Source organism: Ilyonectria robusta (assembly GCF_021365365.1).
Source record: "Ilyonectria robusta strain PMI_751 chromosome Unknown BGZ61scaffold_2, whole genome shotgun sequence".
NCBI classification, from domain to species: domain Eukaryota; kingdom Fungi; phylum Ascomycota; class Sordariomycetes; order Hypocreales; family Nectriaceae; genus Ilyonectria; species Ilyonectria robusta.
Window position 1 is genome coordinate 1,562,672 of NW_025764436.1, and position 23,964 is coordinate 1,586,635.

A 23,964-nucleotide genomic window follows, 5' to 3' on the forward strand; every position below is an offset into this window, starting at 1 on the left:
GATCATAAGATTTGTTTTAATTCAACACTGATACATATTATTCAGGCTCTTTTCGCCTAATCCCAATATCATAATTCATCTCACATTGTGATGCCACGCCATGCCAAACAGAAAAAGAAGCGACCAGCCCTGCCCATGACAACGGACTTAATAACGACGACTCGCCCGTCGCGGCGGCGAGTCCCTCCGCGAATGGTACCGCTCCTCCATGTCCTCTCGGTAGCTGTCCCGGCGATAACCACGCTCCGGGCTATAACGCCGGCTCGGGCGGCGCGGTGGCGGCGTGTGCTCTTCCTCGACGATGATCTCATCCAGCGACGACAGTGCCGAGACCTCGGAGGCCGGCACGGCACGGGGCGGCACCGTGGACACGGGCGATGGCGTGCGCGGCGGGTCGACGATGGCGGGAGCGGCGCGGCGACCGGAGCGCGTGCGTACGTCGACTGTTTCGGTGCGGGAGCGTGTACGGCGTGAGGACGAGGACGGCGCGCTACGGCGTTTCTTATCCCGGCGGGAGCGGAAGCTCAGTGCGCTGCGAGTGTCGTACGTCGAGGCTCCAACGGTCGAGGTCCCGAGCGTGGAAGTGCCCAACGTCGATGTGCCCACAGTCGAGGTCCCCAGCGTCGACGGGGTGCCCACAGTCGTCGAGCGGCCGCGCATAGGGATGAGGACAGGCCCGCCGTGCAGGATGGCGTAGATGATGTACAGCAGCAGCAGGAAGCCGGCGACGGAGCCGAGCACGATGCCCGCAACGACGCCCGGGTGCGGCGAGTTGTGGAGGTTGCCGTACGCGGACGGGATGGCGACGAAGGAGGAGCTCGACTCGTCTTGGCGGGCCACGAGCGAGATGGCATCGGCGACGGAGCGGAGCGTCTTGGAGGGAGGGAGGTGGATGGCCGGCATGGTGAGTGTCTAGGGGCGGCTTGGTATGTGTTGTTTCGTTGCGGTCGTGGTGGTGCTGCTCATTCGCGATGCCCTCGTCGCATGGCCGTGCCTCGTTCAACGCGACGCTCAAAGCAGACGTGAGTAAAGACAATTGTAGATCGCCACAGGTCAGAATTGTGTGTGCGAAGAGCAGGATGAGAAGAAAATCAGGCTGGATGGCCGCAACGCAGAGAAAACACGAAAGGAGTGGACGCGGGACCTCCCGCCTGCAGCACAGGGCATCATTGCACGAGCGCGAGCTTCTCCCAGCCACTCGATTTCCCGCCCGAGGTGAATGGATGGATGGATGGATGGATGGATCCCCACCCGCTTCACCAGCCATGATTCAGTGGCGGAATTAGTTGCCCGCGCAAAATGGCCCCATCACGCACCAAGTTGGCATCAGACACGTTGAAAGCGATCCATTTGTCCTGACCGGCTCAAGTACGCCGCACCGTTAGACATTCCGTCCCCCGAACCCGGCACTGCCATTCTCGGTCCGGTCCGTGTGGGGACCTCGGCGTTCAACCGTTCCGGAGCTCCCCAGACGCCAAATTTCCTACGCGAACCATCATCAACAACGCACACCAGATCCAACGCTCAAGAAATTAGATTAACCATAAATCTCAAGCATTTTAATTGATCCAAAGAGTATTCCTCGATGCAGTCGAACAAGCAGGCCCATCTACCTCTCAACACCCACGTCTAAAGGCCAAACCTATCCTCAGGTACTCCGCCTGTAAACCGTTCCATAATACAAGTACATAAAGTCATCCAGGGGCTCGACATGGCCAAATATCCAGCAAAGCGCCCTCGTCCAGTCCAATGGTATATATAATACAAGAAATTCTTTCATAAACAAGAAGCCCTAAGGCCACCACCCCAATTCACTTTTCCGGCGTTACATCCCAACGCCGTCCTCGACAAAGGAAACTTGCATCAGGCACTTGATGCCGGTCATTAGATATACAGAGACTATAAGAAAAGGGAAGTTGGAATGGCCACGCATGTCTTAAATCATGGCTGATATCCTCTGGGGAATCGGCGGCAACGCGCAGGTTGGTGGTGGCGCTGGCGGCGGGCCATCGTTCAGCTGAGGCATGCTCCGGCGGCCAGCCAATGAAGCCTTCCCAATCGCGTCCGCCCTGAGTTGCGGGTTGCTGGTAGACGTGGGAATCGGGGGAAGAGGCGCTGACGGCGGAGGGGGCGGCTCAGGAAGGGATTCAGGTACAAGAGGCACGGGCAGGTCGCCAGATATGCTGAACCGGGACGAATGTTCCGAGACCACCGACTGCATGCTCGCTCGCTTCCTGGACCGCGTTCTAACAGACGAAGTCTCGCTGTGTGGACTGGCATGAAGGTCCAGAGAAGAGCGGCATCGAGGCTGCATCTCTTCCAGCCCCGGTAGAGACGGCCGAGAACGAGCTCGTTGGGTCGGCACAGGTCCCATCGGCGCCGTAAAGGTGTGGCTTATGTTCGTAGAGTGGTCATGTTTCTGCCAGGGACGCATAGTCGAAAGCCTGCGAGATCCGACTGGGCGGTTGATTTCCACACGTGTCTCGTCGAGAGGCATCAGGCTCGATCGCCGTGAGGGCAGGTCATAGGTAATAGGAGCGTAGGTCAGAGGCCTAGGTTGCTCCTCACTTGTCCTTGGAGGTTGAGTCTCTTCTCCATGGCGGGTCGCAGGTCGCACATGCACAGTTTCCATTGGCGAGGGCTGGTCAGCTACCATAGAGAGAGGCCGGGCGACGGCAAGTGTTGTTGGCGGCGACTTTCGAGCTGTAAGGCGTGGGAGGCTTTCGGTCTCTCGGATCACAGGCTGGGTGGTCATGCCCAACTCCTGGCTTCTCATGTAAGAAAACCTTCGGTTGGACGATTTAGGTACACTGAAGTTCGGCGTTACCACTGCCCTCGAGTGAGATGGCATCGGTTCAGGCATAGGCCCGGTGGCATAATTGGACATGGGCCGAAGGTTGACTGGCCCGCCTCTGAGGTCAACAAAGGGTGTCATAACCTGCATCGATTGTCGTCGGTCCAAAATTGCGGCAGCATTCGGTCTCGGCCTAGCCTCGATTTGATGGCTCGTGTCGTGATGAGGTTTCTCGTCAAAGTGTGTAGGGAAGGTCTCAACGGTTGGTGACGGCTCGGGGGATGAGGACCCTGCCGATGTCACAATCGTTCGCTGGCCGGATGAAATGAAAGAGAGACGGTTTGAGCTATCTCGCAGGTTATCCAGTTGTCTGCCGTCGTGAGACACGAAGCTGTTGGTAGTAGAAATGTCATCCAAAGATTGGTCGATGACTGTGTTATGGTCCGTGACGGTAGTTGCTGAGCCATCATTATCCATAGCGTCCTGCCACCCAAAGTTGTGGGGAAGGATTCGGGAGAGGCGTTCCGGATCTCTAACAACGAGTGTTCGTTGACTAGGTTGCTCTCTCAGTTGCATCGCTTCGTCTTCGGCCTTAGGCTTACCCGTCTCAGTCAGTGTCTTCTTGCCCCCCAGGATCTCTATCTCGTGGCGCAAAGCAGCCAGCCAGCTTTCCATGTCTTCCGCAGTATCGAAGACCATGAGAAAGTTAGCCGCTTGGCGTCTCTCAGCAGCTCGGAAAGTCATGCGGGAAAAAAGAGATCGGGAATCTGGTGTTGCAGTGCCGTCAGATTCCATGAGAGACGAGACTTGGATCACCCAGTGGCGGCCGGGAATGACGTCGCTCGCAAAGGCCGCCGAGTTCTTTCCTAGGTGAAGAACTTTTTCGGGTAGTCGGTCAAAAGGTCCATCCGCGCCGTACTGGAGTAGATATCCAGAAGTGGCGAGAACATAAATCTTGTTGGTCCACTCGAACTTGGGCATTGAGCCCGAGGTGTTACGGCGATGCCTCTTCTTAGACTTGAGCTTCTCGGTCTGTTGCTCGGTCTGTTCAATGGGGTTCTCGACAACCACATTGGCTCTCCGCTCGTGTATGCGAAGAATGACCTCAGTAGGTAGAGATGCTGCGGGTAGCGTCATGTGTTTGATGGCCTGGGGGAACGCCTTAAACAGGGGTGGAGGACTCCAGATTGCAAGCGGTCCTCGGGCTGGCTTCGCGGGCCCTATGACTTTGACAGGGGGCGGGCCTGACGGTGAATTTTCGAACATGGTGGATAAGATTCTTGGGCTACGGGGTGTGGTTGGTGTGTGGTCAGATGAGGTTGCTGATTGACCAAATGTCCAGTTGTTCATATCGGCAACGGATGTGCGACTCGCCAAAGATTTGGGAATGTCGAGGGGCGAAAGAGGTAGCCCCGGCTCCCTGGGTGCTTTGGTTCGGCTAAAGATGTTCCTCAGCCCCAATCTCGACTCCCGCCTATTGACTTTGTCCGGGCGCAATGGTACGCGGTGCTCCTCGGCAGCCATGAGGTCGAGATTCGGAGGGCGGGTTCTTCGTGACGGGCCATGGTGGCTCTGGAGAGTCTCGAGGGTGCCACTGTGGGCCATGACTGAGTCTCGGTTCTGCATGACGGAGAGTTCGATCCAGGATTGGTCGTGTTGTAGGAGAGTGGCGGAGGAGAGCCCCGAAGGGACGGCCAGGCAATTATCGTCGAGGCAGGTGTTCGAACCGGGGAAAGAAATGCATGGGTTGGTAACAACTGACTCGGCGGTACGTTTCAATGGGATCGGGTAGTGATGTCAGTGTTGTCGGATCGTCTAGTGCGTCCGCTAGCAAGTGGGATTCGATCGTGCGAGGTCAACTGGAAACGACCGTTGCGACCGCGGTGGAGGGCAACGAGACAGTGTTGTAGGAATGACTGGAATGCGGGTTCCCGACGTTGAGTCTGGTAGAGGAGTCTTGTGTTAAAAAAAGGTCCAGCCACGCGATGCGCAGAAGCATCGACTTGTAGACAGGCCGGTAGATTTTTCTTCTTACCAAGAAAGGAAAGTACGAGGTAATGAATGGAGCCCAGTATATAACATGGGGTGAGAAGCAAGAGCGAGAAAGAGCGACGAAGATGCCCAGGGCAGGTGGTTGGGACAGGCGAATGAGACGCCGGCGTACGCGACCGGGAAGCGAGGAAGGGAGGAGGGAAGAAAGAGAATGAGGCCAGCGGGCGAGGCGCGGGTGGTGTAGTGTAATGATGTCCAGGAGGACGGAGGATGGGTCGACAGCGATCGTAGTCCTATGTAAGGGATGGCCGACAGCACGGTCAAGCAAACTGCTGAAAGGGCATGTACCAGTCGCTCACCCAAGCCATAATAACATGCAACCACAGATGCAGGTACGAAGCCCTCGAGCACCCACTCCAGCCCACCAGCCCACTCGGCTCCCACTCCACGGCCACAGGACCAGTCGAGCGCCCCCGGCGGCAGGGGCAATTGGCCTAGGCATGCCCGCCTGGGGGGGAACCTGGAAGCCGAGCGCGCCAGGATCCCACCATGGCGCTCCATGACTCCATCCACAAGCCGGGTCCCAACAGGGGAGGCCCCTGTTCAGCGACAAAACGGCTGCTGCGAGGGGCTAACCAGCCCGGGCAGCGGAGGACTGGCTGTGACACCTTGCCTTTCTCGTCCCAGTGGTTGGTCTTTTACCAACAGTTGAATCGGGCGCCTCCTCGAGTACGAATACCGGGCACACCACCTCTCAACCGGCCCAGCCGAGGGTACCTTGAGTTGGTGGAGGCTGAATCAGATGCTGAATCAGATACTGAACATCGACTCACGGCGGCCCCCTCCACTGCTACCCCAAACATCCAGGTCATGTTTGCCCAAGTCAGCCCCAGACTGCTCCCCTCCTGCTTATTAGTCTCTTTCGTGGCCGGCCAAGGAGCCGTGGTGGCCGCGATGGGGCCCAGATGCCTGGAAACATACGGGGCGGTGCTACCCAAGTTCCCTGTCAAAAGCCCTTGGAGGTCGACTTGGCTCAAAGTGTCTCTTTTTTTGGAGACATGAGTTGAGAGATCATTACCTATAATGCACGAGAGTTTATCTACTCGTATAAGCCCCGGAGAACGCGCAACAAACAGGGGAGTCCGCGGATTGCGAGTGGGCGACAGCGTGGCGGCGCCCATCGGCTGGCAGGGAGGGTTCGGGCAAGACAGGAACAAAGAGCAAGCAAAAGACAAACATTAGCCAGAGCTAAGTATTAGCACTCAACAAACTCAACGAGAGAGAGAACTGAGCTTGTCGCGCCACCATACTGAAGAACTGGCCTTGCGAAAACTGGCGGGCCAGGGGCAGCAAGCCAACAGACCAGGGCCGAGCGGGTTGTTTGGGTTGCAAGCTGGGAAGCTCGAGTCTGTGAGAGGCCAGGCGAGAGCCAACCCGTCGCGGGTACCCCAAAGGGGAATAGAAGGGCCATGCCCCTGCAGCAGAGCCATGTTTCCCTCTCGAACCCTGACGAGCGGCAGGATTTCTTCCTCTTGCGAGCACATCTTTTGGCAGGTGATCAGTGACTGACGGTTGTAGCGGTGGTGGTGGTCATCACTCGCCCGTCACTCTTTCATACTACTACGTAGTAATTATGCCAACCCGCGTCTTATCACACATCAACCCTCTCAAAATTCTCAAAACTCTCAACGCGCTCGGTTCGCTCTCGTGCTGCTGTCTCCTTTCTCCATCTAAATGCAACCCACCGCGCAGCCAGTTCTTCATCGTGCATGCCATTACTCTTGTGCACCCGTTCGATGGCCATTCGATCGCCGCCAGACCAGTGTCTCGCACGGGAACCAGGGGCCCCTCCACCCGTCTACTACGTACCTCTAGTTTCTACGCGGTGGGCTTCCCAGCCCAAACCAAACCCCCAACCCATACCCTCGTTCCCTCTCCTCCTGGGCCCGTCTGGCCTGTCTTGTCACCAACACAGTGGAGAGCTCCCTGGCTAGTGCCCGGGGGAAGACAGGGCTTGGGCCGCTCTCTCACTTGCAAACTGCTGCTGGTTTGGTGTTTCGGGATCGGCGCGCAATCAATCACAAAGTGACGGGGGGCTCTCGATGGCCGCTGTCTAAAAGAAAACCCTTGCAAGCTCACTATCTCCGATCCTCCTGACTGTTCTACCCGAGCTGTCCAAGATGCCAAATTTTCCGCCATCTGGGTCTAGCGGATGTCAATATCGACACCTTAGGAGACGGATCCCGAAAAAGCTCACGCTCCATACTGCATTCTGTATAAAGCTCATGAAGGAGGCACGAGATTGCGCCCCCCGGGGCACGACCCATACCCCCCAGCTTCCCCGATTCGATTGTGTCGGCTCACCGGGTGTGCCAGCTCCACACCACGTATGCACTCGCACAAGAGAGGAAGGCCTCAGTTGCTGGGATGATTGCTGTCTTACATCACATCACAACAAACATCATCGTCAACAAATAAATACCACTAGCCGCGCGGGGCGGACTCTTAACTGATAACGTATAGGTAGGTCTCATGCATGTGCTGACCGAAATGATGGGATATGGATATCCACGGCGCCAAAAGCTGCAATTTCCATCCCTTCTGCACGCCCGAGACATTGCTGTGCACGGTCCAGTTCGGTTCTGGCAGTCTCGAGTGAGACTCGCTCTCTCACCAACCATCGTCTCTGTTGCACAACAGTCGGCCACTCACACACACACCTCAACGTACTAAGTACAAATGCCGTGTGCGGTTCCGCTCCCAACCACCCAGCCATTGGGGATGTCGGTGCAGCCCATTATCGTTGCTTTTGCGAGGTGTCATCCCTCCATCACCGTCAGCGTAGACGACGGGAGTGAGCTAAACCCTGCAAAGATGCAATCCAGACAGGTCATAGTAGCGAGACCGAGACCAGCCATCTACAATTGACAGCCGAGATGCGAGCTGTACTACGCCCTGTACTTGCGACGGCACACAAGGCACTAGCCAGTCACTACGTATTAGTGAGTTCAGTCTCTGCCTTCGCTCGGCAGTAGGCAGTTCGCCTTTGTTCCTGCAGCATTTTGTTCCTGCAGTAGCAGCTTCGGCTAAGCTCTGATTTGTCTGGCTCCAGAGTCGCCTAGGTATGTATGGTGCCTGTACAGTTACGTGCAAATGTTCCGACAACATTAAAATCGCTAACGGCAGTAGTTATTTTACTACATTACTTTATTTCACTTAATTATTTTTATTTATAATTTATAAATCTTCTTACTAGGTAAGCTTTTATTGCTTTTTAAAAGCTAACTCTTTTAGTGTAAATCAGGCAGAATTCTGGAGCGGGCATGCGTCGTGGCTCGTCATACACCAGCCCCGACTCCTCATGGCTGAGACTTGAACTGGTAGTGTGGAAAGCCGTCTAGATACCCACGAGGGTGAGCCCAGGTCTAGTGTGTGTCGGGTGGGCATTTTGGCTGCATCCAGACCCATATGGACAAGGACCCAGGCAAGTTTTCCCTCTGGAGTAGCTTGAGACAGCTTGCGAAGCCTGCCAAGGCCCGGTTTTCGTCAACCCGGGATTGTCGTACTATTTACAGCACCTTGCCCCTGGGAAGTGCCGAGTGAAGCGGGTGGTAACAGGGCCCTCAGGACTAGGTATTTTAACAGACCAGACGGGCCGTCCTGAGCCGGCCAATTCTGATCGGACGGCAATACTACCTCGCTCGTCAGATCTCTCCAAGTCTTCCTGGGGTTGATCGACGCGGCTAGCGTCCTCACCAAAGTCATGTGTTTGATTGTGTGTAGTCCACGTAGAGTGCAAAAGGGCTTAGATTCGCCCGTCTTTGCTTTTGTAACCTGCTAGTTCTTCTGGCGCGAGGTCCGGCAGTGCCAAAGTCCAAGACAGCCCAGAGGCCCCCCCACGTTGTCCACCAGATCAGTCATTTTGGGCGAAATGAGGAGAGAGCAAAGTCGCTTTGGCCAGCTGTTCCCTGGAAGCAGCTGGAGCCCTTGGGTTGAGTTTTCCCAGCCCTTGGGACGAGGTGAAACCGCCAAAAGGAACGAGGACACGCCTCAGTCTGCGGGAGGATTCTCGGGACCCTCAGGACCCTCATCAGGACCCTCTCTCTGTGCTTTCTCATCTCCACTTCTCCGACCCAGTCGTCTTTGATGTTGATTCATCCAGCTGCACCGAAGAGCATGGGCGTGGGCATGGACCAACCTCGGCCACCACCACAGCCCACGCGCGCGGAGCACGCCCGCAACGTTATCCCACCGGTTGGTCGGAGCGCTGGGGGATCCCTCTGTGGCAAATCAGCGCCCCTTGGAGTGGCCTGTTCTGCCCAAGGCGCTGGATGCTGGTGTTTCAGGACTCCAGCAGCACTTCCCCGGAAGTCGTCAGGGCCGTCCTCGGAGCCCAGCGTCTGTGTCGTCCCTGTCCGGACCGTCAGAACTCAGAAGTCGCGCGCTCCGGCCTCAGTTCCCCGTCCTCGCTCCATCGGGTCAAGGAGGATGGCGTGTTGGAACACATGGCCTGAACGCTCGCTCTAGCACGGGAACAGAGCGCCGGAAGCCCTGGAAGCACTGAGGCGTCCGTGGATCCTCTGTCCCAGATGGCGATTGAGTGCTTCTCGGCTTGGCTCGGACGACGTGGGCAATTATTCTGACACATGGGGGCCCGCCAAGTTCATCTCAACTCTGACTTGCAGCCGCCCTACGTAGCCCTCGGAGCGGCTCCTCTTGACGTTGGTCATCATTATCGAACAGCCATATGCCCGTCATCATCCGGGCCGTGGGTAAAAAACATTAAGAACCCGGGCCGTTGGTGGAATGGCAATGTCCCCTGACCCGTGTTAGTCTCATACCTGTCATCCTTCATCCTTCCCACACACTGTATTTTCCATTGCTCGCCATGACTAATGATGCTGCATGGTGGGTGTCGACGTGAGGATTGCTGCTTTAGGCAAAACATGGTTAACATTCACTTCCTTGGCTTGATTGACGTGTGTAAGAGGTTCGTAATGAATCCGGGAGAATGAATGGTGGGATATTTGTGCCATGGCCCAGTGACCGACGATCGATGTAGGCTTTGCGTCAGAGGCCGGCATCCGGTGTCCACGAGAGATGACAGGTGGTTCTGCACCTCGTCACTGAGACACATGCCGGATCCCAGAATGCAAGACATTTACAAGGCGCGCACCCAAATCGAGATGATCTATCCATCGCCTACGGCTGCAACCTCTCTATTTTGAACAGTGGTGCGAGCACGTGCCGGAAGTCCCGGTTTGAGAAGCAAATGAACAGTACGGAGTATAACTTGGGCATTCACCTTGCGCCACCGAATTTGGCGCAGCCACTCCGGCACTCCGGCGAGTGCTCTTCAGGTGTCGTCAGTCACCGACGTCACGGGCCTCGCTCGACGCCACAGCATGTCCGCAATCGCCAGATGGTTCCTTGTGACCACCAAAACCACTCCATTCCAAGCCGTCAGTCATCAACGCCCTCGGCATCACGATGACCGCTCCCGCTTGTTCCAGCTTCAGCCTTTACAGTGCCTAAAAGCCTGTGGCGGCTCGCCTCAGAGCTCTTCTTTCATTCACCTCAACCCTTTAGCCTCCGCCCCTCTACTACGTACCTAGGTCCAACCGCTGCGCGACCCCTCCATCCACCTTCCAACGCCAACTGCCAGGCAACGACAGAGGCACCTACCTCAATCCCGACACTCAACTCACTCTCCGACCAGCTTTCGGTGCATACGTGCGATTCCCTTGTCGACAGCTCTTCCAGGACACCACAGCGCTGCAGCCGCGCCTACAGCACGGGACGATGGCTTCCAACGGTGATGCAGCTGCCAACCCCCGCAGCGAGTCGCCAACGAGATCCCCTCGATCAGCTTCGATATCCTTGCAGGCTGCTGCTACCATGAACGCAGGGCTCCAGCATGAACCCACGCGCAGTAAGAGTCCTGGATGTGTTCGTCGCGCTCGTCCCCTAAGCTTAACTGTGCACAGGATCTTCTAGCACCTCCCTCTCGCGAAACCGTTCCTCCCCTCAAGCGGGCCGTCGACGATCCGTCGTCCTCATGAACCTCCACCTCAACGATCCCTCCGTGCCAGCCCCAGGCGAGATGGTCCACGAGCATTCCGCAAACCGGGCTTCCAGCCCGCAGCCACTCTCCGGCTCGCCTTTGTTGGCAGATCCCCATCATCACCGGGCCCCGAGCCTGGGCGAGCTCCATCAGGAACTGGAAGCGGAACAGGAAGCGCATGTCGTATGTCCACCAGGTCCGGCGCATGCGATGCATAACTGACATTTGGCAGAACCGCCTCCTCCATATGATTCGGCAGCAGCAACTTGAACTCCAGCGGCTTCAGGCCGGCCAGCCACAGAACCAGAGCTCGGCCGTTGACGACACCATCTCTGAACGATCGGGGCACGGTACTCCCCAAGCATCCACGTCCCACATCAACATCCCATCCGTGCCATCTGGTGGCTCCTTTCCTCGCTCTGCAGGCTCTCGTCACCCACGAAGCTCTTTCGACATGGCCCGCGCTGATCTCCAACGACGGTCTAGAACACCTAGCCGTGGGGCATCCCCGAGAATGCGCTCGACCTCCATCGGCGGTGAGAGCGGCGAATGGGTCCTGGGAGGCCGCGATGAAAGCGCATTCTACCAGGCCGAGACCCAAATGTTGACTCGGGAGAACCAGATGCTGAAATTACGAGTGGCTGAGCTGGAGCGTGAGAAAGACAGACTGTACTCTGTCGGCTCCCCGGCTACTCATGGACCGCCTCATCACTCTAATCTGACGAGGTCATCGACCGTGGCAGACAGGGAAGAAGGAACCACTACTACGGAATCACCAAGAGATGTCTAAAAAAACCATTGATGGACCTACTACTGGAGAAAGAATGCGTTATGGCACCGTCATGAAAACGCCATGATCATGGAGCAGTCTAGTGGTCATGGGAAATCAGTGATGTTGGCCTGTGTTTGTTATATCATATGCGGCGTTTGGGAAAGGATTGAGGGTGCAGGTATGAAGCATGATGGCCCCTGTGGCTCTTTGTGAGATCGGTGTCTTCCTCATGGTGATTATCTTGGAGTTTAGGTATCCCTATACACGATGTTTTCGTATGATACACGTATGGGTGTAATCCGTTCGAAACTAGGCTCACCAAGGTATCCCACTCAAATTACTACAATACGTAAATCATTGAACCCTGAAACAATCACATGTGCCCTTGCTCGTCTTCCTGTTGGAGCTCTGAGGTTCGATATGCCGCATCACGCAATTCTGACAGTGGAACCATTCTCCGCCTACCCTAAACTTCCCACCTTGCAACATCAATTGCAATCATGTCACGGCCATTGATGAAATCGCTGCCGAAGAACTTTCGGGGCATCCAGAGACTCAATTTCAGTTCGACGACAGCGGCAAGGGCAGACTTTACTCATGCGGTAAGCCTAATTACTTGATATCCTCAACACCCTCCGCATCTGGCTCTAGCCTCACAATCCGGTATCACCCGCATCACGGTGATGAGATTGATCCTCTCGAACGACGGACTATAAATTCAATTATAATGGAAAATTGAAAGAGTAGGTGAACTAATTACTTTAAAGATCATCGGTGGTGGCGTAGTCGGGCTTGCTATTGCCCGCCAGCTCTCCCGCCGCGACAACACCTCGACCGTTCTGATCGAGCGGCACAACGCCGTTGGCACCGAGACGAGCTCCCGCAACAGCGAGGTCATCCACGCAGGCATCTATTACGGGCCCGGTAGCCTCAAGACGCAGCTCTGCATCCGCGGCAAGAACCTGCTCTATGAGCTCTGCGAGAAGTACGACGTGGGCCTCCGCCGCACGGGCAAGTGGATCGTCGCGCAGAACGATGCCCAGCGCGAGGCGCTTGGCAAGATTCACGCCGTGTGCAAGGACGAGCTCGGCGTGCCGATTCGGTGGGTTGGCGAGGAGGAGATTGAGCGTGACAGCGAGGGAGTTCATGCTGTTGCTGCCCTAGACAGCCCGACGACGGGCATTGTCGATTCTCACGGGCTGATGATGTGTCTGCTGGGCCTCTTCGAGGATGCGGGCGGCGTAGCAGCGCTTAACTCGCCCGTCACCGGCATCAAACCCCTCGGGGCCACGCCTGGAAGCGCAGGATGGCAAGTCCAAGTCAAGGACGCCGCGACAGGCGAAACATCCGCCATCACGGCGGAGACGCTCATCAACGCAGAAGGCCTCGGCGCCGTCGACATGCACAACCTGATCGTCCCCGCCGCTCAGCACAAGCAGCTGTACTACGCCAAGGGCAACTACTTCTCGTACGGTGCCTCGAGCCCGCGCGTATCCCGCCTCATCTATCCGGCCCCGGAACCTGGCGCTGCCGGCTTGGGCACGCACCTGACGCTGGATCTCGGGGGCCGTCTGCGCTTCGGGCCGGACGTTGAGTGGGTCGATCGCCCCGATGAACTTACCGTCAACGGCTCCCGCCTCCCGCAAGCCATCAGCGAGATCAAGAAGTATCTGCCTAGTGTGGATGAGACGCTGCTGGTGCCCGACTACGCTGGCATTCGACCCAAGCTGTCTGACCGGGGCGCGGTCCTCAAGGGGAAGAGCTTCAACGACTTCATCATTCGGAGCGAGGATGGATATGAAGGTTGGGTAAATCTGTTGGGTATCGAGAGCCCCGGCTTGACGAGCTCGCTGGCAATCGCAGAAAGGGTCGAGGAGCTCATGTACGGCACTGTGAGGGCATAAACATGTAGCAGATCAAAATCCCGAGGCACAGTCGGAAAGTTATATGAATGCAAACAGACTACAACGAGTGGGCAGCTAGTCTGTACGTTAAGAAGAAAAAACGCCCTGCGAAAAATGTGCGGTGTGCTCGAGGTATCTCGTATTTCCATGCAAAGGTCCCAAAAGCCATTCGTAGCTCATCAGTTTTGTGTCGAAACATCAAACGCCGTTAAACGCCCGTCAATGAGAGTCTCAACCTACAACTAGACATCATATTCACCGCATCGAAATACTGGGACTCAATTTCCTGCTCTGGACGTTGATATGGAGCTCATAGATGCCGTTCTGAGCGCCGACGAAGCTAGAATCGTGTTAGCGCTTGCAAGGGAAGACGATGCATTGCAATAAACTTACAGGACACGGCCGTCTTCGCTCCAGGCCAGACCCGCAGTGTTATCCGGTGAAGGCGGTACCTCAAAGACGCCGTGGTCAGGGACTAGAGTTCCCCGGAGGGCACTCTCTTCCCACCGGTTCACAACTTGGTTGACCAACGGTACAAGAATGGAAGATTCGTCTTGATCCCGATCGTTCGACCGCTCTCTGGCTTGTAGAATCTCGAGTACTGTGAGATAGGACGAATCCTGCCTCTGTCGTTGCTCCCGCAACATTGCAACCGTTTCGCCTAGACTTTCCATCCAGCGTTCGGGCCGTCGACTGATTTGACCAGCTTCACTACTGGCCTCGGCTGCATCTCGTAAGAGCTGTCGAGAAGTGCGAGCGCGATCTTGGGCGCGGTAGTTGCCGAGGAGTTCTCCCATAGTACCGCGACCAATGCTACTGCTTCTCCGCTCGCTAGGTCTCTGAGTGTCGTCATTCGTGGTATTACCCCGACGAGCTGATCTATCAGACCAGATCGTATTAGTGGTCAACGGCGATGGCCGCTCCTCGGCAGGTCCCCTAGGAGATTCTCGGTCTCGCCGTCGTCGATCCCTCTGGATGGCTTCGAGAACAAGCGTTTCGTTGGGTGTAAGTGGTGTATTTAGGCTGTCAACACCGTCCGCTCCGCGCCGACGGCTCTCGGATGAGTTTGTGGTATTGCCAGAGGTCGAAGACGATGTGTTCCCAGCGTTGCCCGTGTTGCCCAAGTTGCTCCTCCGATCTCGGCGGCTTTCCAAAAGTCGTGGATCGATGGTGTTTCGGTCAAGAATGCTGATGTGCTCGAATCCAGGATCGTCGATGTTGATGATCTGACGGACGATGAAGTTGCTCCTCATGTCAGTGATGCCAACATTGCCACGGTCCTCTGTCCACGCAAGAATGTCGAAGGGGCCTGGGCAAAACGCCATATCTCGGACTGCGCCGGGTCCACTCTGCGGCCGTGACGATTGGAATGTGGTAATGAGGGGGTCAGCATCTGGGTTAGCAAGGAGAGCTGCGTTGAAGATGGAGATGGTGCCATGTTGTGTGCCGACAGCTAGGTAAGCGCCTGAACTGGAGAAGCATGCGGCGAAGCTGCCTCGGCTGTCAGATCTGTCGTCCTTTTTCTGACTTTTGAGCAGTATTCGCTGTATCTGCTCCCATTGGTATTTGTTGACCTCCCCGGATTGCGTCGACTGTGACTCTGGAATCGCCTTGACCCGCTGGTGAATATACAAGTAGGGGTCGTCGAGGACTGAAACCAGGAGCCGACCATCGGGCGAGAGTATGGCGCGATTCACAAAGTCAGGATAGGTAACAATATCAAAGGGCTCCGTCTTGTCTTTCACGTCGAAATCCTTCAGACTGACAAGAGTCACCGTTCGATCGTTGTTGGCAAGGATTGCCATGGGCTCGCTGTATGCCGTATCCCAGGCTGGCAATGACGTAGGTGGGAACCAGAGGCTAATGCAGTTGACTCGGTCTTTGGCCAGCTTCATGCTCTTAGCAATCAAGCTCTTGTTAGATCGACGGGCACGAGACAAGAAGGTGAAGATGGAGTCGTCGCGGGATGAATCCAGACCAAGTCCGAGTCGATCGGAGTCTGCATCGACAGATAGACTTTGGTCGCTGCGGTCGTTCCCCTCATCTAGTTCTATCGCCACGAAGTCGCCGTTCTCGCTCCCACAGCAAAGCCACCCCTTCTCGGCGACCAGGCATCGTGGCGCAAACGTCAAGAGCTTGATTGTCTCGCATTCGCGGGTGGTTGTGTTGAGGCGCTGCACATGGTTACTGCCGGTGCCTCCGGGGAAGTAGACAATGTTGTCCTTCTCGGCGCTGACCAACGACCGGAGCTGCCAATGCCTGGAGCGGTGTTAGCGATGCGGGCGTAACCTGGCGGGCACGAACATACTGCGAGCGAACGGGGATGCGGTAGTGTTTTCGAGCCCGCTGCGAGACGAGGAACTCGGTGGGATGGATGCTATTGAGCACCACGATTAGCATCAGGTTGCAGGCGCACAAGCGGCGGATCTCAGCGGCGCTGTTGGCAGATGACGTACTCGCCCTCGTCCTTCACGGCCATAGTTCTCGACGCCACCGTTTGTAGCCGGTTCGACGGGTCGAGGGGGTGATGTGCCACCCGGCGAATGGAGGATGTCGTGTCACCAAGCACCAGGCGATGTTTCGTCAGGTCGAGAGCGCCAAATGTCGATCGAGTGCAAGTCGGCAAGCAGGTCGGGATCGTGGGCCGGGGGGCGAAGGTCGGGCAGGCGCAGGATCGTGTGCCTTGACAAGCGAGAAGAGTGGTGATGCGCTGCTAACGGCCTCGGTGATGAGGAGTTTGCGATGGTTCGCTGGGGCGTATTTTGTGAAGGAGCTCTGAATGACGTTCTCGCGTGATGGATGGGTTGACTTAAGGCTGGCCTGCGTTGGAGGAGATTGGATGACTTGGGACAAGCGGCGCTTCAACCTACTAGAGGAAAGCCTAAGCCGGCGGTACGTGTTTGCGGGTCGCGGTGTACCACCAAGCGGATGCGTACTGAGGACTCGGCTTGGGCAAATGATGCTGCATCCCGGTGAACCGCGTTGTTATTTACGTGACTTTGACTTTTGATGTACCGTGTCTGATCCCATCACCAGCGCTGTCTGCGAGCAGCTTGAGAGGGTCTGCGCATGTAGGTAGCTACCCACCAGGTGGCGTTTGTGGGGAAGCCTCCCAGAACCATGTTGCAGCACCTGAACTCGGTGAATGTAGACACGGAGATCTATTTTCTGGAGATAATTGAACCACATACCTACTGAAAGAAAGAAAAGAAGAAGAAAAAAAAAGAAAAAAAAAGAAAAAAAGCCACGTGGGTTAGATCAAAGTAACTCCCGATCTCACTATTTGGGCTGAAGTCTGACAGCATGTGTCCGTTACTATCGGTAGCGTACTTTTTGTCCGCCTTTGACTGAAATCTGCAGCTCCAGCCATCCGGATTAGGAGAGCAGAATCCCAACGTCTTTAATTGGAGCTGGCAATCTACGGACGTTCGGATAAAATTAGCGTAAATTGACTCGACAAGCCTTGATAACCGCACGGCATTTGAACTTGCATGTGCTGTGACAAAGGGCCATCCAGCGGGCGGTGACATGCCTCGTGTTTCATATCGCTTGACAACCGCATACAATGACCTCAATTGCCGTCGAACTGTCCAATTTCCCAACGTATCCATCGGTGCAGACCATTCAATCGTGGACGTCACGGCTGATTGGGCATTTCACATCGCTGAATGCCGCTCTAGACTCCCGCAGTACAACTGGTTTGTTCCTTGACAGTCAAATTGTCTCAAACGTCTGCTCACCCCATCCATACACTCTCTTCAACCTCCGCGCAAAGACAAGAATAAGGTATCCTTCGATTCGGGATTTGTGCGGCCGGTGTAGTGTCAACGACCTCTTCACCGTCATGGTCTCTGGGGGGCAGAAAGTGTAGATCGAACCAAACTTGGGTAACACCGAGAATCCCAGGTCCGCCATCGCAGCTTCAAAAGCTGCCCAGCTTACGGAACCTCGGGCCTCCGACTTTGCGAAGATTGTCGAGAAGACTTCGGCGGTAGATGATCCCACTTTGAACCTCTGTGATGACGTCGCTAGCTCTTCCGCAACAGGGGATTCCGCGCTCGGTGCGATTTCGTAGCTGGACGAATGCGATGGGCGGGTCTTCTCCTTTTGCCTCCGTTGTTCCACTCGCTCCTCTGGCTGTTGAGGAGTCGACATTGGGAGTATTACCACTTCAGGTTTACTCTTCTGCTCCAATTTGGCCCTTTCCCGCTCGTACTGGGCTTCGAGATCAGAGAAGCAGTCGTCGACCAAATCCTGGTACATGAATCCCATCTTTGTGCCAGCCTGATCGATGATGAATTGATCCAGAGTTTTCAAGGCGTTTTCTGCCATATTAGGCTCCAGGAGATTGTCAATGGGAACCGCAAAATCGCGTAGGTCAACTTGCTTTTTGAGAAGACTCAACTCACGCTCTAGCTCCTGAGACCTAGACACAAACAACTGTCCCTTCTTGCGTGAGAGAGAGGGCACTGGGATTGCCGAAGATAGATCTCGGATGAATCCGATAATGACCGTTAGATCACATAGCGAGCTCGCTTCGCGGTCACATAATTTCTCCCGTTCCGTAGGGTATGTTTCATGAAGCTTACTCAGTTTGTTGATCCAGTCGACGGCCTTGACAGCATTTGTATCAGGCTGGCAGAGACGCAGAACGAAATGAAGTTGAGGATCGCTCCTGGTCAAGTCTTCCGGGTTGCGTTTCATGGTAACACGTGCGTTGCCAGCATTGTCGTAAGTGCTTGCGGTCCGCTTGAACCACTTGGTGCCCAAACCCGTCTGGATATTGCGCTTGAAGATGGACTGGGCACGGCTGTATTCCAGATGACAGATGTTGGATATCTCTTGAAGAACAATAGCCCGATAGACTTTGTTGGCGACAAGGCTTCCGAGAAGCTCGAGGAGACGATCAATGTACTTCCAGATCGCCGCTCTCTCGATTGCACTCTGAATTGCGTCGAAAACTGCACCACTGATGAATTTGTCGGTGTGAACCGGCAATCGGCGCCCTTTCTCGTCTGCGACGAGATCTGGCCGACTGAAGTACCAAAAATTGACCACATGTGCAAGCACAACAGGCTCCGTACAGAGTATGTTCAGGTCCTCTTCGAAGGTGTCTCTTTGATTGCGAGCGCTGGAGACTAGATCTGGAAGCTCAAGCTTCACTGCTGGTGCTTCGAGAGCGAGTTTAGAAAGCGCTGCCGTCGCCGCTGTGCTAGATTTCGTCGGCGGCTCCTTTCGACTTCTCGTTTTCGAACCCTCTTCTAGAATATCATCGATGAGGATCGTGAGGGACTGCAACAGAAAGATTTGCCTTTGTAGAATCAATTCCCCAGTCGCCTGAGGAATACAGAGGCCAGCCCGGATGACGGGCGCAAAATCAGCAAGGGTCTCAGCGTGTTCGGCCATAATTCTGATAGAGCTCCCGTATTGTTCCTCCATGAAAAAGGTGTGGCAATCCTTGAAAGTTTGAGTGTGGCGGAGACCTTTCTTTTCCATCATCTCATGGATGAAGGCACGATCTCCTGGTCCACCATTGATGCCAACACAGTACTGTTCGAAGAGGGACTTCGTGGCCCGATATTTGAGAAGATCCAAGAGGAAGTCTGAACCAGGCTCTGTGATATCGCGTAGATTCAACTCCGGTACGAATTTATACACATTGCCCAAAGACGTATCGAATGGGTGCTTCAGCACGGCACCGTCTGCTGCGCCGGCTTTGAGACATCTCGCTCGCTGGAGTTTGTTCAGTGATCGCCAGATATTCTCAACCTTGACAACGTGGGTTGTATATTTTCGAGTAAGATCGTCATGCAATTCTTTCACCAGATCACCAGTTGACGAAGTGTCCATACTGTGCGGTGGAAAGCAGTCTGACAATGTCAGGGATTGGCCGAGCAAGAAAATAGAAGGGTATGTATTCGTATGTATTCAGGAAGTTCAAGACAGCAAAAAGAGGGGTATGCATTTAGGTTTCGTAATGCCCTAAATGTGGCGCACCTTGCTTTTTTGGTGCTGTGCGACCTCTAAATGGTTGAAAGATTTGTTTCTGCCAAACAGTGCCAGAAGGAATGTGGTACCAATTAAGGCATCAGTGTCCTGGCAGTGATTCATAGTAAACAAGAGCCGATAATAGGTTGCTTATCTACGCGTGTTTCGATAGGGGTTTGTTATGGTGCTTCCGCCGACGATAGTGAACACCAAGATCCTTCTGGAGTTGTTATTATCCAAGGCTAGAGAGGAAATTTAAGGAAAATAAATCATAGCCGTCGAGCTGTAGTCGAAATACGGTAGAACTGTTTCATTTGGACCACTTGTGCATCTGTTGCATTGACCGTCACGACTTAGAGCGGCTGTAGAACGTGCATGATTAGTTGCGTTGTAGTAAAAGCTACTGGAGGGCCTTGAAACCCTGGGCCAAGATTTGTCCCCAATTACTTCAATTGATGGAGCTATGCAGCAAGGAATTCTGTAGACAAAAGTATTGAGAACGGGCACCTCCTACGTACCAAAGATAAAATAAATTAAAAGTCTCGACAGCACACCGCAGCTTCAGCAGAATCGCCGTGCTTCCGGTTCCTTCACCGGAGTGGGGACGCGGATGGCTTCGCGATTCGAGATAGGTAGGCAAATGCGTTGAAGAGTCCGATTTGGAAAACCATGAAAAGACCACTCCCTGGATTTTGGTTCGTCATCTATACACATTTACTTACACTACAAATGGTTTCTCATTGAAGAACACCGGCCATCTCGACCAGTTTCGTGGCAAGCAGGTAGTGACGTAGCTGCTCATAAATCCAGAGCTCCCCACACTTTGTTTGGCTGCACGATTTTCTCTCCGCTCCGGCAACGCCGCTGGAGCACTGGAGCACCTGACTCAAGTGGTGGCGGCCCACCCCTCTTATCCTCGGGAAGCCGCCCCGGGGGGAATAACCATGGCCCGAAAAAAATGAGCCGGAGCGCTGTTCTGTCGACTTCCCTCTTTTTCCGTGACGGTGTACGGAACAAATTTTCATCACACCCATCCCGCTCACCTTTTAAACCCGTCCAACACCCTCCTCCTTCACCTCCCACCTTTCTTTACGACTGTATTATACCCCATAACCATAATCATGTTGGCTTCGCGCTTGTCGAGAGCTGTAAGTAGCCAATGCTTTCCTGCGCAACCCGCGCGCGTTCTGACCATTGCATTCTAGCTTCCCCGAGCCTCCCCTCTCGCCGCTCGATCGGCTGCTTTCGCCCGTGCCCCTCTCCCATCTAAGTTCGCTCGATATGAGTCGACTTCCAGCGATGGCAAGGTCACCGGTGCCGTGATCGGTATCGATCTGGGTACCACCAACTCCGCCGTTGCCATTATGGAGGGCAAGGTTCCTCGCATCATCGAGAACTCTGAGGGTAAGTTTTTTTCCATACATCAATTCGCTCACAGAGCTTCGCTGACATAGCAACCCACAGGTGCCCGAACCACTCCCTCCGTCGTCGCTTTCGCCGAGGATGGCGAGCGCCTCGTCGGTGTCGCTGCCAAGCGCCAGGCCGTCGTCAACCCAGAGAACACCCTTTTCGCCACCAAGCGATTAATAGGCCGAAAGTTCAGCGATGCTGAGGTGCAGCGTGACATCAAGGAGGTCCCCTACAAGATCGTCCAGCACACCAACGGCGATGCCTGGGTCTCTGCCCGTGGCCAGAACTACTCCCCCTCTCAGATCGGTGGCTTCGTCCTCAACAAGATGAGGGAGACCGCCGAGGCCTACCTCTCCAAGCCCATCAAGAACGCCGTCGTCACTGTCCCCGCCTACTTCAACGACTCTCAGCGACAGAGCACCAAGGATGCTGGTCAGATTTCTGGCCTCAACGTTCTCCGTGTCGTCAACGAGCCCACTGCCGCTGCCCTGGCCTACGGTCTTGAGAAGGAGGCTGATCGAGTTGTTGCTGTCTACGATCTTGGTGGTGGTACCTTCGATATCTCCATTCTGGAGATCCAGAACGGTGTTTTCGAGGTCAAGTCTACCAACGGTGACACCCACCTTGGTGGCGAGGATTTCGATATCCACCTGGTCCGCCACATGGTTGCCGACTTCAAGAAGTCTAACTCCATTGATCTGTCCGGTGACCGCATGGCTATCCAGCGTATCCGTGAGGCTGCTGAGAAGGCCAAGATTGAGCTGTCTTCTTCTCTCCAGACTGACATCAACCTGCCCTTCATTACCGCCGATGCTTCTGGCCCCAAGCACATCAACATGAAGCTCACCCGAGCTCAGCTTGAGAAGATGGTCGACCCTCTCATCTCCCGCACTATTGAGCCCGTCCGCAAGGCCCTCAAGGATGCCGGCCTCCAGGCCAAGGAAATCCAGGAGGTCATCCTCGTCGGTGGTATGACCCGCATGCCCAAAGTTGCTGAGTCCGTCAAGGGCATCTTCGGCCGTGACCCCGCCAAGTCTGTCAACCCCGACGAGGCTGTCGCCATGGGTGCCGCTATCCAGGGTGCCGTCCTCTCCGGCGAGGTCAAGGACCTTCTCCTCCTTGATGTTACCCCTCTTTCTCTTGGTATCGAGACTCTGGGTGGTGTCTTCACTCGCCTCATCAACCGCAACACCACCATCCCCACCAAGAAGTCCCAGGTCTTCTCTACTGCGGCTGACTTCCAGACCGCCGTTGAGATCAAGGTCTACCAGGGTGAGCGTGAGCTCGTCAAGGACAACAAGCTCCTCGGAAACTTCCAGCTGGTTGGCATTCCTCCTGCCCACCGTGGTGTTCCCCAGGTCGAGGTCACCTTCGACATTGATGCCGACTCCATCGTCCACGTCCACGCCAAGGACAAGTCCACCGACAAGGACCAGTCCATCACCATTGCTTCCGGCTCTGGTCTGTCCGACAACGAGATTCAGCAGATGGTTGAGGACTCTGAGAAGTATGCCGAGACCGACAAGGAGCGCAAGGCTGCTATCGAGGCTGCCAACCGTGCCGACAGCGTCCTGAACGATACCGAGCGTGCCCTCAACGAGTACGCTGACAAGCTCGACAAGACCGAGGCTGACAGCATCAAGGAGAAGATCTCTACTCTCCGTGAGTTTGTCGCCAAGAACCTGTCTGGCGAGGGCTCTGCCACCGCTGCCGAGATCAAGGAGAAGACCGACGATCTCCAGGTTGCCAGCTTGAACCTCTTCGACAAGATGCACAAGGCCCGTGCCTCCAGCGGCGAGCAGACCTCCAGCGAGCAGCCCCAGGAGGAGAAGAAGGACGAGACCAAGCCTTAAATGACTTGATGTGTTAAAATGTTAAAATTATGTGTTCCAATATCCACGAGCGAGGGGTGCGCGGCATAGAACCCTTTTCGTCTCCATGTACTCAATTGTATTCATATACCGCCTCAGCCGCATTTGGTGGCTCTTTTTTTCATCCATGTCTGTCTGCATGGTGGCGTTGGAGCTTCAAAACTTAGGAGGTCTTTGTTTAGAACCTGGGGTCGGTTTGGTATTGTAACATGAGCGTGCCTGTCATAGATAGGTAGACGATAATGAATCTCCCCCCTCAAATAAAAGTTTCCCACAGAAGTATCCTACCAAACGCCTGCGACTAAGTTTCTACCTGATGTTTTCAACCAATAAGCCATTGGTGCTCCGCCTTCCTTTGATGGGCTGGATGAAACGAATAAGAAAAAGAAAGTTGATTTGTCTGCCTCATTGATGGCCGTCTCCATACATTTACAGTCGTGATGTTACACTTAGTTTTGTGACAAATAAGAAAAATATAAAGATCGTCTTGTGTTATGACATCCATGCCCACGCAGTATTCAGTCGGTTGACTCCATGCCAGTGAAGCGTCTTGGCCTTTTTCGCCCCATCCTTGTCGTCGCCGTCTCCAAGCGGTTCGCCGCCATTGAGCTCCATCATAGACCGCGAGAACTTGAGGCGGGTTGTATGCGGGGGTGGCATCTGGAAGGTATCATATAGCGAGCCGCGCGCGCGCGTGCTCTGTGGGTTGCACAGCGGCATGCGCTCGCCGGTAGATGCGCGTTCGCTGAATAGTAATTGTCTCGTCTCAATCTCGAGCTCGGAGGTGAGGGATGTCGGGCGGAAGGGCTTCGCGCCCGGGCCGCCGTCGGGGGCAGCGGCGGAGTGTTGGGCATCGAGGATGAAGCCAGCGCGCTGGGTAAGGTGGCGCTGCAGAAGCTGCCAGAGGATAGAGAGGAAAAGGGAGACGAGGACGAGGGTGAGGACGAGGGCGGCGATGGTTACGGGCGCAGGATGACGGAACTCCGGCCACGCCCATGGAGGCTGCGGCTGCAGGCTTTGCGGCCCGGGCATCGCGACCGCCGGCATGGTGGGACGGGTATAGGACTCAATGCATGAGGCGGAAGAGGATCGTATGGAGGGGAGTTAGCCGGTTATGGCGGTCATGGCGGGCGGATGTAGGAAGACAGTATCACAGCACGAGGAGGACA

The 23,964-nt window shown here is 55.2% G+C and overlaps 9 protein-coding genes across 9 annotated transcripts; 3 read left to right on the forward strand and 6 right to left on the reverse strand.

Annotated features, from left to right (window-relative positions):
• Nucleotides 1–147: 147 nt before the first annotated feature.
• BGZ61DRAFT_472265 (uncharacterized protein) lies at nt 148–903 on the reverse strand (the record flags this gene model as incomplete). Its single annotated transcript, XM_046248317.1, has 1 exon — nt 148–903. One exon carries the CDS (start codon nt 901–903, stop codon nt 148–150), a length of 756 nt encoding a protein of 251 aa, XP_046110674.1.
• A 1,033-nt stretch (nt 904–1,936) lies between these two features.
• On the reverse strand, nt 1,937–4,420 carry BGZ61DRAFT_341642 (uncharacterized protein; the record flags this gene model as incomplete). Its single annotated transcript, XM_046239431.1, has 1 exon — nt 1,937–4,420. The coding sequence occupies one exon, from the start codon at nt 4,418–4,420 to the stop codon at nt 1,937–1,939; it is 2,484 nt and encodes an 827-aa protein (XP_046110675.1).
• A 986-nt stretch (nt 4,421–5,406) lies between these two features.
• BGZ61DRAFT_441123 (uncharacterized protein) lies at nt 5,407–6,104 on the reverse strand. Its single transcript, XM_046244551.1, has one exon. The coding sequence runs from the start codon at nt 5,965–5,967 to the stop codon at nt 5,485–5,487; it is 483 nt and encodes a 160-aa protein (XP_046110676.1). The 5' UTR covers nt 5,968–6,104; the 3' UTR covers nt 5,407–5,484.
• A 4,484-nt stretch (nt 6,105–10,588) lies between these two features.
• Nucleotides 10,589–11,640, forward strand: BGZ61DRAFT_526903 (uncharacterized protein; the record flags this gene model as incomplete). The annotated part of the gene is made up of 3 exons (XM_046253030.1): nt 10,589–10,718; nt 10,774–11,033; nt 11,083–11,640. The coding sequence occupies 3 exons, from the start codon at nt 10,589–10,591 to the stop codon at nt 11,638–11,640; spliced, it is 948 nt and encodes a 315-aa protein (XP_046110677.1).
• A 482-nt stretch (nt 11,641–12,122) lies between these two features.
• BGZ61DRAFT_341355 (FAD dependent oxidoreductase) lies at nt 12,123–13,526 on the forward strand (the record flags this gene model as incomplete). Its single annotated transcript, XM_046239395.1, has 2 exons — nt 12,123–12,224; nt 12,390–13,526. The coding sequence occupies 2 exons, from the start codon at nt 12,123–12,125 to the stop codon at nt 13,524–13,526; spliced, it is 1,239 nt and encodes a 412-aa protein (XP_046110678.1).
• A 127-nt stretch (nt 13,527–13,653) lies between these two features.
• BGZ61DRAFT_87618 (uncharacterized protein) lies at nt 13,654–16,115 on the reverse strand. Its single transcript, XM_046257173.1, has 3 exons — nt 15,835–16,115; nt 13,920–15,785; nt 13,654–13,866 (listed from the first exon to the last, which is right to left on the reverse strand). Exons 1-3 carry the CDS (start codon nt 15,924–15,926, stop codon nt 13,782–13,784), a joined length of 2,043 nt encoding a protein of 680 aa, XP_046110679.1. The 5' UTR covers nt 15,927–16,115; the 3' UTR covers nt 13,654–13,781.
• A 1,125-nt stretch (nt 16,116–17,240) lies between these two features.
• Nucleotides 17,241–19,376, reverse strand: BGZ61DRAFT_526906 (uncharacterized protein; the record flags this gene model as incomplete). The annotated part of the gene is made up of 1 exon (XM_046253031.1): nt 17,241–19,376. One exon carries the CDS (start codon nt 19,374–19,376, stop codon nt 17,241–17,243), a length of 2,136 nt encoding a protein of 711 aa, XP_046110680.1.
• Nucleotides 19,377–20,635: 1,259 nt separating this feature from the next.
• Nucleotides 20,636–22,777, forward strand: BGZ61DRAFT_489726 (heat shock protein 70 family; the record flags this gene model as incomplete). The annotated part of the gene is made up of 3 exons (XM_046250247.1): nt 20,636–20,662; nt 20,720–20,918; nt 20,979–22,777. 3 exons carry the CDS (start codon nt 20,636–20,638, stop codon nt 22,775–22,777), a joined length of 2,025 nt encoding a protein of 674 aa, XP_046110681.1.
• A 255-nt stretch (nt 22,778–23,032) lies between these two features.
• Nucleotides 23,033–23,964, reverse strand: BGZ61DRAFT_87651 (uncharacterized protein). Its single transcript, XM_046257174.1, has one exon. It carries the CDS (start codon nt 23,840–23,842, stop codon nt 23,288–23,290), a length of 555 nt encoding a protein of 184 aa, XP_046110682.1. The 5' UTR covers nt 23,843–23,964; the 3' UTR covers nt 23,033–23,287.